The sequence below is a fragment of the Anolis sagrei genome, chromosome 2 (assembly GCF_037176765.1).
Source record: "Anolis sagrei isolate rAnoSag1 chromosome 2, rAnoSag1.mat, whole genome shotgun sequence".
Classification (NCBI taxonomy): domain Eukaryota; kingdom Metazoa; phylum Chordata; class Lepidosauria; order Squamata; family Dactyloidae; genus Anolis; species Anolis sagrei.
In genome coordinates, this window is record NC_090022.1 from 135,885,092 (window position 1) to 135,905,678 (window position 20,587).

Below are 20,587 nucleotides of genomic sequence, written 5' to 3' on the forward strand. Positions count from 1 at the left end.
AAGTAAAACAAATGTAGAAAAAGGTCGCATACATAGGTATGTATATATGCATACACACATACTGCACAAGTAAAGGCAAAGACATTAAGTCTAGTTGTGTCCAACTCTGGGGGGAGGAGCTCATCTCCATTTCTAAACCGAAGAGCCTTTAAGGTCATGTGGCTAGCTTGACTGCATGGAGCGCTGTTACCTTCCTGCAGAAGCAGTACCTATTAATCTACTCACATTTGCATGTTTTCGAACTGCTAACTTGGCAGTAGCTGGGCTAACAGAAGGAGCTCACCCCACTCCCCAGATCTGAACCATCAATCTTTCGATCAGCAAGTTCTGCAGCTCAGTGGTTTCACCACCAATGGGCCCTCACATATTGCACACACGATAGAAAAATATATTGTTACAATCAAGTTTTAAAATAAAAGAGATATGAGAGGTTTGGAAATATATCAACAGAGACTTAGATCTCCCTGTCTACTCATTCGGAAAACTAAGAGGGGAAAGGTATCAGAAAGAGTATTAATATTAATTATGGACTAAAGAATTTGCTTCAATAAAAAGAGACATTTGCTCCCACTGTGATAATAAACAGTAGCTGATCACCTCCCGTGCATAAGGATCCCAACTGACAATAAAGCACAAATTTTGAACAAAGAACATCTCAGTTTTTATTCCTGACATCTCCACATAAAGTTGGGAAAGAACCCTGTTTGGTATCCCAAACGAGTCCTACTCAGTCAACATAGAACTATAGGTCCATACCTATACTGTAGTCCAGTGGTTCTCAAACTGTGCTCCTCCAGATGTTTTGGATTTCAACTCACACAATCCTAACAGCTGGAAAGGTGGCTGAGATTTCTGGGAGTTGAAGCCCAAAACACCTGGCGGAGCACATTTTGAGAAACACTGTGAGTAGTCTGATTCTCCAAGGACGCTGCACTACTTTGTTTTTGTATCTCATGTTAAAGAGCCTGGTTTTCTGCTAGAAAACATCCACCATGGACAATGACTGAATGAGTATCACATCTTCTTCATCAGATTTCTGGATTGGACTGTGGCTGCAGGAGGAAAAACACTCAGCAGCAACATATAGGTACAGCTTTCATGATGTGTTTGGCAGGTAGGATCAATCCTCTTTCACACTATGACCACAGCCGAATGAGGATCCAAATACATTAAGCCAAGGGGGTCCACAACTGATCACATGACATTAAAAGAAGCACATCTGTAAGGAATGGCTATTTTGAACAGCACACATAATAGCTTTATAAACGTTATTAAAATCATAGAAACAAAACAGAGAAAGATATTCCACATCCCTTAAATCAGTGGTTCTCAACCTGGGATCCCCTGATGTTTTTGGCCTTCAACTCCCAGAAATCCTAACAGCTGCCAAACTGGCTGGGATTTCTGGGAATTGTAGGCCAAAAACATCTGGGGACCCCAGGTTGAGAACCACTGCCTTAAATCATTCCTGTGATCTAACCAGCAGTTCTCAACAACCACACTGCGGGCCCTGGCATACTTTTACTAGAGGCATCTAAATGACTCTTTTGCTAGAGTCATTTGGATGCCTCTAATAAAAGAGAATTTATTTGGGACAAGGTGGTAGTCCAGATCAATTTTTGTTGGCTGTATGTTAATGAAACATTTGCAGGAAGGGACACTCATTTCCTACTGGTGACAGCAATTGCAGCACCAGATGCTGGAGAAATACTTGGCTTTAGCTTGAACCTCAGGACCGAGGTAGTAAATTCAGTGGGGGATGATAGTAAGTGTGATTGTTTAAATGAGAAATATTGCTACAAAGTGTCTGCCTGTCTTGATAAATTTGTTAATCAACTTTGAGAAAAAAGTTGAAATAATTGTATCATATGAAATTGCAGGACTAAAAATTCACAACTGTAATGGACTCGTATCTGGTATGTTCAAGACAACAGAACATTACAGCCAAAGTTGAGAAATGAAATCATCTGGGCCCTGCACAGGAAGGAGCCTGATAACAGGAACCGGCTCAGAATGGAAGACCTGGAGGCAGGACAAAGGAACTTTCAAGAGTTGAGGGAGTGGGGCTTTTGGGGTATTGAAATGCAAAATTGCCCACGTTTCCTTCATTCGTAATTTTGCTGTATAGTAGTAACCTAGCATTAAAGAAATTTCCAAAATTTCCTGGCGAGTGAATTTAATTGCTACCAAGGTTCGCAACAACTTAAAATTAAATGGGTAGGCCTGCCAAAAGAGATGGGCCTTCAATTGTGTCTTAAATTCTGACAGCTGATCTAGCTGTCAATTCTTTGAGCAGGTCATTCCACAGTCTTGGGGAAACTAATGAAAAAGTCCTCTGGGTGATGGCTGCCAGGCAGGTTCTGGCAGGCTGGAGTAGATGCCTCCAGAGGACCTTCAAAGGCTTCAAAGATCTAAACCAACACTTTGTACTTAGCTTCAGCCCCCCCCCCCCCCCCCGAAATTCTCATGGTGGTTCGCGAAAAGGCCTTACTGGTGCATTATTTAAACTGTTATGTTTATTAATATCATGATTTGATCACCATTCTCAATATATCCCATATGTATGGGGGTATTGGGGTAATTATACAAAAGGTTTGCTAGGCTAGACCCTCTTTCACTCAGACTCAGCCCCCCAGAAACTCAGCCCCCCCCCCGAAACCCCCCCTGAAATTTTTTTAGCCCCCCCCCCCCCGAAACGAAATCCTGGCTACGGGCCTGATCCCCAAGCACCACCATCTGGAACCTGTCTGAAAGGTATGACTGGAACCACTGCAGCACAGTGCTCTGATTTCCAATACACACACAAACCCTGGCGTTCCAGAAGGATACTATGCTCTGTGGTATCGAAAACCGCAAAGAGACCCAACAACAGCCTTAGGTTTTGAATAGTTAGCCATGGCAGTAGTAGTGATTGTTCCTACTTTCCCACTCCAAGCCCAGTGCCTTGCATGAACACACACAGAATGGCTTAAACTTCGGAAGTTAGTAGGGCTGGTGGTGAGTAATCCCGCCTGCTAAACCCCTCAAGTCCAAGGCTTTTGTGAACAGAACAGATAAGTGGAATCCACAGATATGGGGATCTTACTGCACATCTGTCATTCAGAAATGCAACAGCACCAGACCCAATTCCCACTTCAAGTCATTCTCAAGCAGTTGCTTATTCCTAGTTTTAAGCAAGGCATGTTTGGTAATCACATAGAAGAGTCTTCTTAGTGGCTGGTCTCAGGCTCTGGAAATATCTTCCTAGGGAAGCTAAAGACGTTCTCTTTTCGCTAGTCTACCTCAAAGGCTTTTCTTATTCCAACAATCTTTTAAATACTGACTGGCTTGAAATCCATTGGCACTTTTCAACTCTCTTTCCTACTGGCAGCTTCTCCATACTGAGTTAGGACATCTGCCTAGTTACACAGATGGCATCACACACTTGCCACTTGTCCACATGGCTCCCTTCTCCCTTATAAAATTCGAAATTTGATTGGGGTTTAAGTAAGATGAAAAGCTAATGGGGAGGGAGGGGAAGAAAAAATTAAAGCAAAAACATGCTAGTCTGCATTTTTAAACAGCAAATAAATTAGTATATGAGGGCATTGCTTTTTGCCCTCTAATCTTCAATTTAGTATTCTGGTTTTAGAGCCCTAGGCAATTCTTTCCCTTGTTGCTCATAAAAGATGTGAAATATTCTGCTTTCAAAATGTGCAAGATGTTTAGCTGTCAGGTATCTCAACAACTCTGGTACTGTTCCAAAATGGAGGAGGGGGAGAGGAAATGCAAGTGTTGTAAGTGATATCAAAGTGGACAGATTCAGTATTAATAGAGGCAGCCTCTGAAGACAATATACTAAAAATGTTAACCGCAGCATGAATAACCATAGCCTGGATATGTTTCACAGGCAATGAGTACCAGCTCATGAATATAAGAGAATACCAGACACAGCAGTATTAACTCTGATTAGCCATCACTTTAGTCTCCTAATGAAAAATGACCCAGCTACAAACTCATAATCACCTTTAGGGTACTCCACATCAGGCAAATGTGCCACCTGTGCATCTTGTTACCTCACAACTGGAATCACACTAAGAAAGCCATGATACTGAAACAACTCCTTCTTCCTAAACAAAACAACAACTATCTCTTTCATCTTGATTTGACTTCTTGGCTAAATGTAGATCTTATTTTTTTATCTTGTCAGTGAAAATATTGTTGATACATGCTTTCAAGTCAATTTTGATGTACGGCAACCCTAACACAGGATTTTCTTGACAAGATTTATTCAGAAGAGTGTCAGCCTTCTGTATCCACATGAACATCCATGGATTTTGGTATCAACCGAGGGGCAGGGGTGGTCTGAAACTCAACCCCGGCCATTACCATGGGTTCACTAGTATTCTTTATATCCCTCATATGAAACACAGAAATACACAAAAGTGGCCCTTTGTCAATCACTAGCCAGTGGTTCAAAAGCATCTCTGCCACTGAATTGTTTGTTGTGGAGAAGATATTTATTCATGAGGATGCTACAGAATTTTCAGAGGATGCTACAGAATTTTCAGAGGATGCTACAGAATTTTCTGCATACTACTTTCCAAAATGAATGACCGATTAGTTTAACCACGGCATTGACATCTCCGGCCCTTGGTCCTTTCTTCCCTTAAATTAGATAACTAGAAAAAGTATGCTTTAAGGAAATCCTGACAAAGAGTTTTGTGTTAAAGAACTTGTGAACTGGCTCACAAATTCCTGGGCTGAACATGTGCTCCAAGGTGCCCTGTTCCTTGACTCATGGCATATGACCTGGGCCGCTATTCTGCAGCCAGTTCTAGTTGGTGGGTTACAGGGCAATCACCCTTGCTTTATCCAACCAAAACAAGGACCAAGTGTAGAAAGAGTTCCCGTCATCCTACAGTACGACCCTTATAACTGCAGGAGATACATTCCAAAATGTATAGGGATACCTTAAACCATGGATAACAGTGAACCCTATATGGTGACTATACTTAGGCAGGAAGCAACCCATAGAATTGCACAGAAAGACCAAACACAAACACTTCCAGGGAAAAACATTTCTGGATTGTAGGTAGGTGAACCATAGATATAAATCTGTGGATAAGGGAGACAAACTGTATCCACATTCTAAAGCTATGTCAACTGAAGCAGATCCATTACAACCAAAATGCATAGTGGATGGCTAATTCAACCATGGTGTACACTAGTCACCAAAGTAGTTATAAAAGACGACAGCAACAACAAATACAGTTAATACTTTATAAATGAGGGGAAATCATGTGATCAAACCATAGGACCTCAAGGATAAATCCCTGACCACTCAGCTGCCTGCTGTGAATTATTGTTGTTGTTGCTGTTGTTGTTGTTATTTTATACCCCGCCTCCATCTCCCTGAAGGGACTCGGGGCAGCTTACATGGGGCCAATCACACAGAGTTAAAAACATAGCATGTAAAAATATAACAATTTGCAACGCAGGCTAAATCTTTTTATTCAGGTAGGCTTTTAAAGACCAAGTTGGGGAGGCTGTGGTTTTTAACTTTGAATATGTTTTAAGGATTTTTAACTGGGATTTTTAAAGTACTGATTATATTTAATCCTGTATTAATATTTGCCTATTGGTATATTTTAAATTGTATGCTAATGCTTTGATGTTAAGCTGCTTTGAGCCTCCTTTGGGAGAGATAAAGAGGGGTATAAATGATGATGATGTCGCTTGAAAAGCAGGTAAAATTTTCTTTGTTTCTAAGATATTAAAATCAGATTTAGAACAGAACTGTAACAGCAACCCAATATCAATGTCCATTGTTATATTAAGAATGGTAAAATAAGACCATCTTTTAATTTGAAAAGCAATTTTATGTGGCTGGAGTTTCTGCACTTTATAGGTTACTAGCCGTCCCCTGCCTCACGTTGCTGTGGCCCAGTCCTTGTATATGTGTTTTGTGTGTGTGTATATATTTGTGTATATGTGTATTTATGTGGTTATGCGCATTTGTTGTAATGTAATGTGTTGTTTTTTTTGTTTTTGTTTTTGCTTTGCTTTTTAAGTCTCTTCTGCTGTGAGTTTTAGTGTTTTAATGAGTGATGGTCACTCATTGGCCTGATAGGTGTATTGTGTCCAAATTTGGTGTCAATTTGTCCAATGGTTTTTGAGTTATGTTGTTCCCACAAACGAACACTACGTTTTTATTTATATAGATGGTCAGGAGAAACAGATAACACATCATGTAAATCAGAACGAGCACTGCAGTTTCAATTACATTAAGTAAACTATTCTTGAATCTCATATTCAGAAAAGGGATTCTACCCAGTTCAACAGTTACAGTTGTATTCCTCCACAATGGGGCATTTAAAAAACAGCTTCTCAACAGGGCACGGGGGAACATCAATCTTTGTTATGCTCTTTACCTGGAAATAATTTTCAGTGAGTAATCCCAGCTAAGTGCCGACTTTCAGGCAGCCAGAACTAATTATCTTTTGGTTAAATAAAAAAAAAAAGTATTGCTCCGATATTTATCCTCTTGCCACCAGCTCTGTAAATAGTAATTCACAAATTACAACAAGCTACATGATCAAGATCACACGCAAAACCAAAACAATTGGATTGATGCCGGCTTTTTCAAACAGCACAAGGCAAGTCCTGAACTTAGGGAATCTTCAACATTTCCCAAGTATTACTCGTGTCCCCAGGATCTCAAGACATGAGAATTCCCATTTCAATAAAGCTTTTGAGAAAAAGTAAGGATGTTTAAATGGCTCAACAGTTATATTATTACAACATGTACACTAAAAAGAAATCTAGGCAATGGACTTTATATAGTTTGCAGACCACAAACCTAGACACTTTTAACTATAATTGTTCCAATACCGATGTGCCAGGCACAGCACACACCACAGAACTAGCATAACTACTTGGCAGAAGTGTTGCAATCTGGCACCCTCCTGCCATGCATATTGACTTGTAATAAACCCAAGGATTTTTAATAAGCTTACTTCCAAGTAAGCATTCTTAGATCTGGTTTGCACACATATACAGTATCTAGGCAACCCCTTCTTAGCTATCTTCAAGACAGGGGCTGCTCAGAGGAGGGTGCCAAACAAACGAATATTCCGTATGTTGACTGACTTCCTTTGTAATCTAAATCACTTCAAAATAACTGAACATTATTTTCAGGTAGAGCAAGGGCAGGGAATATCTGGCTCTCCAGGGGCCCTTTCACGCTACACAATTATAGCACTAGGGACCTTAGTATGGATAATATTCCATGGGTGATTTGCCACCACCCATGGTGAATCAGCAGAGTAATCCCAGCACCTTGTCTGCAGGTGATGCTTCCCCATCCCATGTGGTGAAACATTGCTGCCATGGTGTGACCCAGTCGTTTTCTACTGAACACAGGAAGCCTTCTGTGCTGCAGTCAAGACAGTTCCTCCATTGGGGGGGGGGGGGTGTGTGCCAGAAACCACTGTATGAGCGAGGAGGAAATGTCCCAAAAGCATCCTAGAGCGCTTAATTTGCCTCATGTGATGAGGCCTTTGGATACCAGTTTAGCTTCCATGGCTGCATCCAATGGGATTCTGGTTTGATCAGGAACACCAGTGGAATCGTATAACTATATCTGTGTATAGTATGACCCCGGAATCATCAGTGGGGAAAACGTTCAAGACACATACATACCCTGTGGATACCTGAAATCACGGATTAAGAGTAAACTGTATACTTTTTACTTTCTCTGGTGTGGAGGTATACCATAAAATCACACTGGAAGACTCAGAAGCCACAAACACTTCTAGATAGGAACCCTTTCTGTAGGATGGGTAAGCAAAACCAAGGATATTCAATTTATGGATAAAGAGTTTCATATTGCACTGAGAAAGGTATATGAGACTGAAACACCAACAGTCCCTTATTGCTAGCCAGAACAAATGGGAATTGCAGCCCCAAAACAACTGGAGGACCACATAAAAAATCCATCTGTGCGAACCATTCACACAGCCTCACACAAAGATAATTCACATCTGCTAGAATAGCCCCCAAAACTGTCATTCAAAATGCATTTTGTTCTGGTCCAGATATGCTTAAATATCATTTGCTATTTCACCACTTAATTATTAAGCATACCCTGCTTCATGGAAAGTACTGACTATGGCCCCTTCTACACTGCCATGTAATCCAGTTCAAAGCAGATAATCTGGTTTTTATATGGCAGTATAGAAAGGGCCTGAGTTGACAACAGAGGATGTAAACATGTTATGTATAACTGTAATGTGTCGCAACCAGAGAAGGACAGGAACATGTGTTAATTACCTCTTACAAGAAACTAAGAACCAATGAAGTTGGTATGGCTACTTGATGGTTGCAAGGAGGGCTATTACATCTTGGGGGTTGTGAATTCAAAGGAGATGATTGGAGCGGAGTGGGTCTGACCCACAAAATGTATGCTAAGAAATACACACTTAATCTGATTCCCCTATAACCCAAGGCACAAAACACAGCACAACACACACTAATGAAAGAAACAAGTAGTCAAAGCTGAGAACTGGGAATCAGAATGAAGCCATAATGGGAAAGATGAAAGTAAAGTACGGTCCCTTTATCCACAAGGTACGCATTCCCAAACATATTGTGGAAACAGGAAACCAAGTGTTAATAACAATTTCCATCAGAAGTTAACATAAAGCTTCCCTGGAAAACCTAGCATATTTCTAGACAGGTATCTGGCAGAAGCTTACCATAGAATTGCCTGAAGAACATAGGACATTCCTAGACAGAACATATTTTGTCAGATGCAAAGAGATGAAACCACAAGTAGCCGACCCACAGTACTCCTTCAGCAGCTGTCCTCCCTGACTGGTTCAAAGGAAGCCATGCTTGTTTACTGCGTACACTGCATTGTGAATAAGATACTTAGACTGAGGGTGCAACTACACCAGGTATGGGCAAATCCAGGCCCATAGGCCAGATGCAGCCCTTTGGGCTCCTTCCTCCGATCCCCCTCTATCTCCCCTTCCTCAAGGGGGATATGGTAGCATTTCAAAGCCACGGGGGCATGCTTCCATTTGAGCAACATGTGAGTTGTGAACTGGTGCATTGTCTTGCAGAAGGCAGACACTTTTGGTGAGCATGCCACATCTCTTGGTTTTGATGGCCTTCTGCAATTTCCACAGCAGTGAAACACAGTATGTCCTGTGATCATGGTACTCTTTGCTAGGAAATCCATCAATACTACTCCGTGCTTGTCCCAAAATACCGTGAACACGACCTTGCCTGCCAAGAGTTGGGCACGTGCCTTCTTTGAAAGCGGTAAGTCATGATGTTTCCATTGTATCGACAGGATGTTAAACTCAGGATCATAGTGATGGACCGATCTTTCATCCTGAGTGATCAGTCCTGATTTCCATAGCACATCATCAATAGATCCTGAGAGCATACGACTCGTTCCTGCTTCTGGAAATTGTGAGCAGCCAAGGACCCAGCGAGCAGATACCTAATGCATGTGAAGATGGTCTTGAATGATTTTTTCCACAGACCCCACACTAATCTTGACATATTGGGCTAAGTGGCAAATGGTTATGGGGCGATTTTCCAAAATGGTGACCTCCACTTACTGGATGGTGTGTTCATCAATAGCAGAGTGAGGTCGCCCTGGAATTGGAGCTGTTTGCACCGTTGTCCGACCTTACTTAGGTGATCCCTCATTGTCTGAGTAGGATAGTCTTCCAAGATCAGTGTACTGGCGCTGGGTCCGTAGGTGACTGTGGAGCCCTATTCTTGATCTGCATCTTCTCCCGCAGTGAGGGCATTGATTTCTAAATGGAAGGTGGTCCTGGTCAGGGTTGGCTTGACGCGCTTTCCTCTTGGCACGTTTCTCTCTTTTGTCCTCCATTCATGCCTCTTCAAATTCTATAGCACTGCTGGTCACAGCTGACCTCCAGCTGGAGTGTTCAAGGGCCCAGGCTTCTCAGTTCTCAGTGTCTATGCCAGAGTTTTTAAGGTTGGCTTTGAGCCCATCTTTAAATATCTTTTCCTGTCCACCAACATTCCGTTTTCCGTTCTTGAGTTCAGAGTACAGCAACTGCTTTGGGAGACGGTGGTCGGACATCCGGACAACATGGCCGGTCTAGCGGAGTTTATGGTGGAGGACCATCGCTTCAATGTGGTGGTCTTTGCTTTTTCCAGCAAGCTGGCATTTGTCCACTTGTCTTCCCAAGACATTTGGAAGTCTGACCACATTTGAACTGTCAATGCCAGTTCTCATATGATGGCGAATCCTCACCATAAATCTCTTTCATCTCATCAGACATCTGCTTTGGTGTGCGACCTTTCAAGTAAAGGAACTTGATGGCTGCTCTCTGTTCCACTGGGTACATTATCAAACCTCATACCACTTCAACACCTATAAAATCAAGATGGTTATCAGTTCTGAGTTGTAAATTGGCACATAACCTATAGAGACTTATATCACTACATATGCGCAGTTTTAGCATCCTGTGATAAATAGAAATGGGTCAGGGAAAATCTTTAATGAACGCTCCTTGTAGTCCAGCTGCGGGGGAGGGGGGGGGAGGCACATGATATGGCATGGCATGCCAGATTTGGCCCATGGGTCTTGAGTTTAACACGTCTTGTAGATACACCCTGAGCTCCTGGGAAAAAAAGTACTTTAGGGGAGGGGGACTGATCTGGAGGCTACAGTAGTGTCAGCACATGACACTCATCATTGAGGCTGGGTGACAGCTCTCCCCCTGTTCACAGCAGAGTGAGGGGCAACGTCCTAACTGCCCAAGACAACAGACTACCCTTGCTAGGCAGATGCCATGTGGAAATACTTCTGTGTGCCAAATGCCATATGCGGTAAAGCCATTTATGAGCACCTGCTTGCTACACAAAGAAGTCCCTATTATGTAGTGTGTCCAGGCCTCTGCCAAGCATCCTTGCTACTGGCACTAAAACAAACCACATAGAAGGAGCCAATCACCACATGGCAAACTAGTACGTGCAAAGGGCTTGCTCCATGCAACAGCTACAATGAATACCACTTCCATACAGCTCCGTGTTCTGGAAGTAAAAGATGTTGCTCACAACATGCATATGTGAAATCTGTTGATAGGAGAAATATGATGAAAGGGCTTAAAGTAAAGAAATCATGACAAGAACCCTTCCCCTATTTAGAGCTAAACCAGGAATTTATGTTTATAAAAGAACAGACTGGAGAACACAAAGTAGATGCCATCGTTTTGGTCTAAAAGGTAGAAGAGAACTTAGTGGCAAAGACTGTGCTCTTTTCATCAAGCTCCTTTATCAGGGTTTCTTTAAAGATCCTCTCAGCCACAGAGAGCCACTTTTACTTTTAAAAAACAACTTTCCTCTCAGTGTATCCATCTTTCCATAAAATCCTTGGTTCTCATCATTGACAAAATCATATCTAGTGAACTACAAAAGAAAAAAAATGGATTCAAACCCTTGTCTTTCTCCTTTTCCACTCTGTTGTTGGAAGCACCAGTTCATCTCCTACTGTAAGGTCATTGGGGCCAGAATCATAAAAAATAAAGAGTCAACCCACAATTTCTGTGTACCTTTCTGGTTCTGCTTTTTGAATGTGCCATAGCTACACTCATGGACATATTTTTGCTTTAAAAAAAGAAGACATCAATCTCTAGAGAGAAAAAGTCAGATTTACACACTTAACAATCACCAGTGCAATCTTATGCATGCAAACACATGGGAGAACCAAATTTGGTGTAGATCACTGCTTCTTAAACTTTGTGTCCCAACCCGAAATGGACTCCCTTTAGCTCAATGTTGGGGGTCTCAAAAAATCTGAACATCGCCTAGTGGCTGCTTTAGATGTTGACACAAATCTGTTAGCAACACTGTGCTGTGTTTACAGAAATTGCTTCAGCTGTACTTCATAAAAAGGAAAGCCAGTTTGATTTGCACAACTTGGAAATGCTAGTTTATTATCAATAAATGTTTGTTTTTATACCTATTTTATATACCTATCTCGTGTAAAAATATCTTGGTAGAAGGGGATCACAAGTGGAAAAAGTTTAAGAAGCCCTGGTCTAGATGAAAGAAGGTTGCCAAGAAAGAGAAATAAGAATCAAACAGAACTTTTCAGCTGGCTAAGGTCAATTTTTTTCTGAATCTCCACTGGAGAGTTAGGGTGCATCTACACTGTGGAATAGTGGGTTAAACCACTAGCTACAGAAAAACTTGCTTACCGGAAGGTTAGCAGTTTGAAGTCACAAGCCAGGGTGAGCTCCCACTGTCAGCCCTAGCTTCTGCCTATCTAGCAGTTCAAAAACATGTAATGTGAGTAGATCAATAAGTAATGTTTCAGCAAAAAGGTAAAAGGTGCCCTGCAGCCATGCCAGCAAAACATGACCAGGAGGGTCTATGTATAAGCTCCTCGGAATGAAAATGGAACCAGAGTCCCAGTGGTGCAATGGGTCGACTGACAGGTCGGCGGTCGAAATCCAGGGAGCGGGATAAGCTCCCATCTGTTGAGCTCTAGCTTCTCATGTGGGGACATGAAAGAAGCCTCCCACAGGATGGTAAAACATCAATCATCCAGGCATCCCCTGGGCAACGTCCTTGCAGACAGCCAATTCTCTCACACCAGAAGTGACTTGCAGTTTCTCAAGTCGCTTCTGACACGGAGAAAAAAAACCCCTCCCAATGGCCAGAGTTAAGCATCACCTCCAGACGTCGGAGATGGGAGGGAAAATCTTTGCCTTTGTTTGTGTATTGGATGTCATTGTTCAGTGTATAAAAAAGGCATTGAATGTTTGCCTATATATGTGTTTACTGTAATCTGCTCCAAGTCCCCTTGGGGAGATAAAACAGAATTTAAAAAAGTGTATTTTTATTTGAAACACAACAAGATTAGTACACAGCAAACAAAATCCATATGCTGGCTTTTGTATTTGTTTACATGTCGGACACTTCCCTATTGTCTAGGACTGTGTGATGTATCGGCTAATAATGCGTGCAGATCCGAGTAGGGTGGCCTTTTGCAACTGACAAATGTCAGCGCCGATTGTGTTTAAGTGCAGGCCAAGGTCTTTAGGCACTACTATTATTATTAATGTCGTTTGACAGCCCTTTCACTGGTGTGCCTCAGTGTTATGGTGCTCAAGTTTGACAAGGTTTTTAGTCTTCTCTGCCAGACTGCTGGTGTCTCTTCAAATCCCAGGATTTGATAGCACTGAGTCAGGGCAATCCAATTCTACAGTGCAGAGGCATCCACAGATGGTGGAAAATGAGGACACATTCAAAGTAAAAGCAACATCTAACCTGGATAAAAGAGCTGAGTTTTCCCTTTCATTTAGGCATGCCCAGCCCTAGACTGGAAGCTTTCTCACTGTATCTTTGTTCCAACACTATTCACTTTTTCCAAGGATGGAGGGCTGGGAGAGAGAGAAATCAGGCTTGCCTCTTCTTCCATGTTTCAAATGATGGGTTTCCCCCTTGGCTGCAAACCAGCGGAACATGTTGGACGAGAAACCCCGACCAAGTGCCACATTTTAGGGAGGCATCCTTCAAAGCTTGGCAAAGTGACTGGGCTCACTCTCTCATTCATAGCGTCCAATAATCCTCCGCTTGGCTGGAAGAGAGGACTGCAGCAAATGGGGAATAAATTATGCAATTCCACCGCCACAAAGTGCAACTGTGTGGGGGAAAAGAAGGAGGGGACTGTCCGGCAGAGAAAGGAAGAGAGGCTTCCAGAGTGAACCTTCTCCCGTTCAGTTGACCTTTTCCAGGCGTTTCCTTTCTTTTCAACAGAGAAGGGGAGAGATCCTCTCCTCCTCCAAGTCCTGCAAGTGACTTTTCCAAGTGGCTTTGCATAGGGCTGTGTGGAAGGGCCCTGAGTGGCACAATTCAGTTTTTTCCATGTCAAAGATGACCCTTTTCCTGCACTGATCTTGAAGCATTTTACACACAACTGTCTCCAATGCCTTTTTTTTTTTTTTGAAGCTGCCCTTATGGTAGATCAACACTGCCATATGGTGCAGTTTGGAAGTGCATTACATGGTTATTTCCATATTGCATTATATGGCTGTGGAGATCCAGCCTAACTACTTCATCCCCTGTAAATCCGATTGCTGCCTCCTGCAGAATTCTGGAGTTTGTAGGTTAAGGAGGTGCTTTTAACAGCCTCTCTAAAGTACAAATACCAGAATTCTGCAGGAGGCAGAAACTGAATTTTAAGTGGATTTATTATCTAGTGTAATTGGGTCTTTACAGTTTGAAATGCATCATATGGTCAGTGCAGAGCCAAAGTAATGCAGTTTGAACTGCATTATAGAAGTCTGCTCTACAGTGACCATATAATGCACTTCCAAACTGCATTATTTGGCAGTGTATAGTAAAGCAATATTTAGCCCATGCCACCTCCAATTTAAGAAAATGATGATGCCCCTTTGCAAAGTTGTTGTGAGTTTTCTGGGCTGTATGGCCATGTTCCAGAAGCATTCTCTCCTGACGTTTCGTCTGCATCTATGGCAAGCATCCTCAGAAGTTGTGAGGTCTGTTGGAAACTAGGAAAATGGGGTTTATAATATATCTGTGGAAGGTCCACGGTGGGAGAAAGAACTCTTGTCTGCTTCTTACTGCCTGGGGGAATCCTTTGTTGGGAGGTGATTAACTGGCCGTGGGGTTTCCAGACAAGAAACAATCACGACCAACTAATCACCTCCCAACAAAGGATTCCCCAGGCAGTAAGAAGCCAGACCTTGAAACTGCTGGGCGATTGAATGCTAATCAAGATGGCCAATTGCAACATTCTCACTTGCCTCAAAGAAGAGTTCTTTCTCCATTTTCCTAGTTTCCAACAGACCTCACCTCTGAGGATCCCTGCCATAGATGTGGGCAAAACGTCAGGAGAGAATGCTTCTGGAACATGACCAGGCAGCGCAGAAAACTCACAACCCAGTGGTTCCGGCCATGAAAGCCTTTGACAACACCCCTTTGCAGAACTTTTTCAATCCTGAAAATTTAAAGGGGGGGTATGGAAACTTGAGCTGTACATTGGCATCAGAACAATGTTTTCTTGCAGAAAAAGTGGCACATCTTTCATTCTTCATACAAGTTTCGACTTCCATTCCTTCCATGTTCCTTTAAAGGCAAATATGTGCAGACAGTTTGGTTTTAAAAGGTGCACCCTCAATCGTCTGCATATATCAATCCACATATGATTTTTTTTTTTTTGCAATAAAAAATATGCCCAGTAGGCAGCGGCTCCTGTGTAGGCTCTCCCACTCTCTTTTCCTGTGCCTTGACTGTGCAAAAAGGCAAAAGAGAGAGAGAGAGAGAGAGAGAGAGAGAGCGAGAGAGAGAGAGAGCTCCGTAATCCAGGCAGAAGAATGCCAATAACGTCAATGCACAGCTGAACTGGAAGCCCTGCCTTACAGGAACTGTGCACGCGCGCGAGGGAGAGCGAGCGCGAGCGTGTGTCTGCAGAGAGAGAGAGAGAGCGCGCGAGAGAGCAAAAAAAGCGAGCACATACTAAACAGGAAATGCAACTGAGAGCTCTTCCAAGCCTCCAACTTCCAAATGCAATCGCCTCCCGAGATTTGCATGCATGCAATTGCAAGATGCATGCACGACTTTGTGCAGAGCTGCAACCAGAGCAAATCGGGAGCCTTACCTCTCTGCTGAGACATTTTCCCCCTCCACTCTGCACGAGAAACACAAAAGACTTTCGCCTCCTCTCTTCCGTGGCTTAGTTTTTTTGCAACAAAGATGCCCACTGCAAGCACTCAATGTTCATGCAACTGGAGTTTTTTTCCCCCTCTCTCTCTCCTCCTTCCCCGCTGCAGATCTCCTTGCAAAGGTGCAATTGCACAGCTTGCAAAATAAGAATTGCAAAGTGGGCTGCTTTTTAAAAAAATGCCCCTCGCTTTTGCAATGGCAACGAAGGCTCTGCTGCACCTACATGATGGGCCAGGGCTGGCAGCTCAAAGCTCCAAACTTGGATCCGACGGTCTCAATGCGCAGGCGTGCTTTCTACGACCGGCGCGTTGCCTTCTGGGTAGCGTAGTTTCTCCGCATAGTCCATCCAGGACTGCGTTAAGGAGGCACCACTGGCTTGATGCTGGAGGGGAGGGGGAGGGATCCTCTTAGGCCAGGTCTACACTAGCTCCAAACTGCATTCTGTGGCACTGTAGATCCAGCCTTGGAGGCAGTTGGTGCAGGGGAATCTGTAAACAAGGAATGGAAGAGGGCAGCTTGCAGTCTCTTGATCCTGGGCAGTCAAAGGGCTTCATGGAAGCCTGGGTTTCAGCAGAACTAGCCTGCAGTCCAGGTTGCTTCTTGGCAGTTTCACCCGGAGTATTGGATGTGCCTTGCTGGGTGAGCAGGTGGAGAAAAGGATTAAAAGTATGTCTTCTACTCCTGGGAGCACTCAGGGCCCTTCCACACAGACCTATGTCCCAGAATATCAAGGCAGAAAATCCCACAATATCTGCTTTGAACTGGGTTAGAGTCCACACACAGATAATATGGCAAAGCCTCCCAATGCCAGTTATTCCTACCAGGGGATTTGTGGGGTCAGCAAATTGCCTTCTATCCATTTTCGGTACTCGATTGGCAACTGTCACCAAGAGTGCTGCTTCTTAAACTGTGAGTCCAGGCCCCAAATGAAATCTTAGCTCAAAGGTAAAGGTAAACATCTCATCATGTCCAATTCTGGATGCTCATCCCCATTTCTAGGCCAAAGAGCAGGGGCGGCTCAAGTAAGCATTTGCAGGATAGTTGATTTTGTCCGGGGCACTCTTGAGGTGTTCTTGGGGGAAAATAGACCTTGACATATGCGAGTTGTAATTACTGGGATGTATAGTTCACCTACAATCAAAGAGCATTATGAACTCCACCAATGATGGAATTGAACCAAATACGGCACAAAGAACTCCCACGATGAACAGAAAATACATATCAGTGATTGGTTGGGGGGGGGGGGGGCAAAATACTGTTTGCTTACCATTGAAAATTACCTAGGGCCATCCCTGCCAAAGAGTCAACGTTGCAAAGTAGTCATGTCATTGTAATTAGAAGATAACTCTGTATGTTTCATTATTATATGTAGTCTACCTTATATATGATTTTAAGGTAAAGGTTTCTCCTGACATTAGGTATCGTGTCTGACTAATGGAGGGTGATGCTCATCTCCATTTGTAGGCCGAAGAGTCAGTGTCAAGGTTATGTGGCCGACATGACTGCATGGAGCGCCATTATCTTCCCACTGAAGCAGTACCTATTGATCTACTCACATTTGCATATTTTCGAACTTCTAGGTTGGCAGAAGCTAAGGCTAAAAGTGGGAGCTCACCTCACTCCCTGCATTCGAACTGCCAGCCTTTCAGCCAGCAAGTTCAGCAGCTCAGTAATTTAACCTGCTGCGCCATCAGGGGGTTAAACCTCAACTTTGGGTTCATAAAAAAATTCGGCAACAATGAAAGTTTACTGATAGTCGCTTAGTGGCTATTTTAGACCTTTACATGAATCTTTTGTGGAATGCTTCACTTGTACTTCATAAATAGGAAAATCCACCTGTTTTGCAAGCCTTGCAAATGTGGGCTTGTTATTGGTAGTTTTTTAAAAACTATATTTTCAATATCTATATACCAAGGCTCACATAAAAAATTTCTCAAGCAGAAAGGGGTTGTAAGTGGAAAAGATTGGTAACCACTGACCTAGACTTTTTCATCATCCGCCCTGTACTGTGGGGTGACATGCTGGAAGAGCTTCAATAGCTAAAGGATTTGTCAAATTTAAAACAGAATAAAATACCTATTTTTTTCCTACCCAGTCAATTTTAACATATTCATTTAAATGTACATTTCATTTATATGAATTATTTTAATGGTTTTTCCCACTCAGAAATCTAGCCAAAACATTCGACACCAGCTGCAATTTCCAGGGAAGCATGAAGGGCAGCTCCAGTATTTGCACCACTGTATTTGCACCACTGGCAAACCAGTGCAAGTTATCTCTATCTAAGGCAGTGGTTCCCAACCTGTGGTCTGTGGCCATATACACAACAGACATAGAATAAACATATACATTCAAACATGAATTTAAAATCATATAAAGATTAAAACACATTATTAAAACCATGCAATCTGAGATCATATTCAAAAAGCCATTCCAATTGTCATTGCACGTTTTCCATCACCACTTATTGCACTGCAGTAATGGCCAAAGGCTTGGTGTTGTGGCACCAAAGTTCAGAAAAGGGTAAATATCTCACAAACTTCAAATCTCACAATTCCATACTATTGAGCCATGACAGTTCATGTGGTGTCAAAGTACTATAATTCTGTAGAGTGAATACAGCCTCAGTAACCCCCAGCATGCTTAATGCTCACAATAATAGTTCCACTAAAGCAGTGGTTCCCAACCTGTGGTCCATGGACCACCAGTGGTCTGCAAGAACTAAAACATGGTCTGTGGCCTCACCATTACTACACCGTTGCAACTGGTCTCGCGATAATGCTGAGGCTTATTAAATATAGTTTTCTGTTGTTGAGCTTGGCATATATTCTGTATCAGAAACTAGAGCTGCTGTGGTGTATCCAATGCCATTTTCTGAATCAGCACCCCAAATAACCAAACCACATCTAAAGTTGACCAAAAACTGATTCATAATTCTTTTGTTACTAACGTTAGAGAGTGGTCCCTGGTCAAAAAAAGGTTGGGAACCACTGATCAAAGGACTTCATCAGAAAGAGGTGGGGGAGTGAGGGGAACTGTCTCCTTGTGTGTAGAATCATCTCCTTTGTGTGGGATCCTGTCTTTAAAGAAGATAGAGAATTTACGTAACCCCATTATATAGGATTGTCTCCTCCCACCTCAACCATCTGCTGAGAGTAGACACAAGGGATCATTCTTAAGACACTACTTCTGGGATATTTTACTTTCCCTCTCAGTTCTCTTACTCTAGAGGAAATCCAAGGCACCATTCTAACGTCCTATAGCTGGTGAAAAAAGGGAACAAAAAAGATTGCAGTAATTTCTAAAGCCTAAATTACTATGCAATTCTAAAGCTTAAATTACTATGAAGGAGAAAAATGACATGAAAGCAAAGTGGTGATATCTTACCATTGTACTATTCCTTATGGTTATGCAGAAGGGTTTTGCAAAAGAAGTGGCGCATAGGAGACCACCCATAGGAACATCCATTCCATAACATCACTGAAATTATTAAACACAGGCGAATCTGGAAGATCTCATACCACCTCACATGTTTTTACGTGCTTTCTCCTGATTTCTCTCTGGCTACTGTTATCATCGTTTATCCACATTTCTAACGAAATACCATGGATGACAGCCAGAAGTCTGTTTGCATCATATGATGGCCTCCGTAATACTTTGTCTATGGACAATTTTATAGGTATGTGGAAATTGGGGGGGGGGGGAGGGAGGGGAGTGATGAAGGCCTAAGAAGAGCTTCAACTGATATACAAAGGAGACAAAGAACACAGAGTCACTATATCATTTGAGCCTCCAGTGACAACTACAAATAAAAATATTTCATTCTAACAAACAGTAAGAATACATGAAGTTACAGCCATCCTGGCAGTTGACATGGATGTATCCAGAGTACTGCTCAGATGCAAATCTTTTAAATGGACTTCAATCTCATTCAGAACAAATAGTTTATTTGTCTCTTGAACATGAGAACTATTTACCTACAATGCCTCCATCTTGTCAAGATTTGCTCTCAGTGGCCCTGAATGTGCATATATGCACCTGTTTGTATTTTGGTGGAAAAGTTGGGTTTGTCATATTGATGACACTTTCTTATTGGAAAGAAGATTGTGAGATTGTAGTTTATTTTTCTGCCAAATCTCTTTGATGTTGTATAGAATCATAGAGTTGTGGTGTTTTCCAACTAAAAACCTGGATATTCGAGCAAGTCTTCAATTGATCTTCGACGTGATGTTTGCCTGACCATGGATTGCAATCAAGGATAAGGAATTGGATTACGATTTTAACTATGAGATGTCCCGATCTGTATTGGTGGCCCAATACTATGTATGTTTTTGTATATATTCCTAATTTTAATCTTATATGCTTAAAGTGAATTGTATATTTTAACATGTTGTAAACCGCAATGAGTCGCCGCACAGGCTGAGATATTAGCGGTATACAAGCATACCAAATAAATAAATAAATAAATAAACTCTATTTTAGATATTAAATGTCATAGACAGAAAAATAAGATATGATCTTGCAGTCATCTTTTCTGGAAGCTAGATGTCATGAACCCATCCATGGTATCAGGAGCTCATTTTCAACAAACAACAGGAGAGTCAGAAAAAGTCAAGAGCCAATATCATAGAAACCACATTCAGGAGTCCTTGGAAGTCAAGCCAGAATAGCAAGAAGCACAAATCACAAAGAGAGAGATGTGTGAGCCCAATCCAAGATCAAAGTCCAATTAGCCAAAGTCAGAATTTCTTGGTGAAGCAACAGAGTCAAGTCAGGAACAAATGAGTCAGATGACGAAAGCCAAGGTCACAGTTCAGAGTCAGAAATACCAGTAGTCAGAAGAGCATCAAAGTCATGTTTCAAG

The 20,587-nt window shown here is 42.3% G+C and overlaps 1 protein-coding gene across 1 annotated transcript in view; it reads right to left on the bottom strand.

Moving 5' to 3' along the window:
- The window catches only part of MAP2K6 (mitogen-activated protein kinase kinase 6), a 95,420-nt gene extending 79,411 nt beyond the window's left edge, over positions 1 to 16,009 (bottom strand). The window contains exon 1 of the mRNA XM_060764215.2: positions 15,659 to 16,009. Within this exon, the coding sequence (XP_060620198.1) occupies positions 15,659 to 15,674 (16 nt within the window). The 5' untranslated portion in view covers positions 15,675 to 16,009. The remainder of the gene's footprint in view (positions 1 to 15,658) is intronic.
- Between the last annotated feature and the right edge of the window lie 4,578 nt (positions 16,010 to 20,587).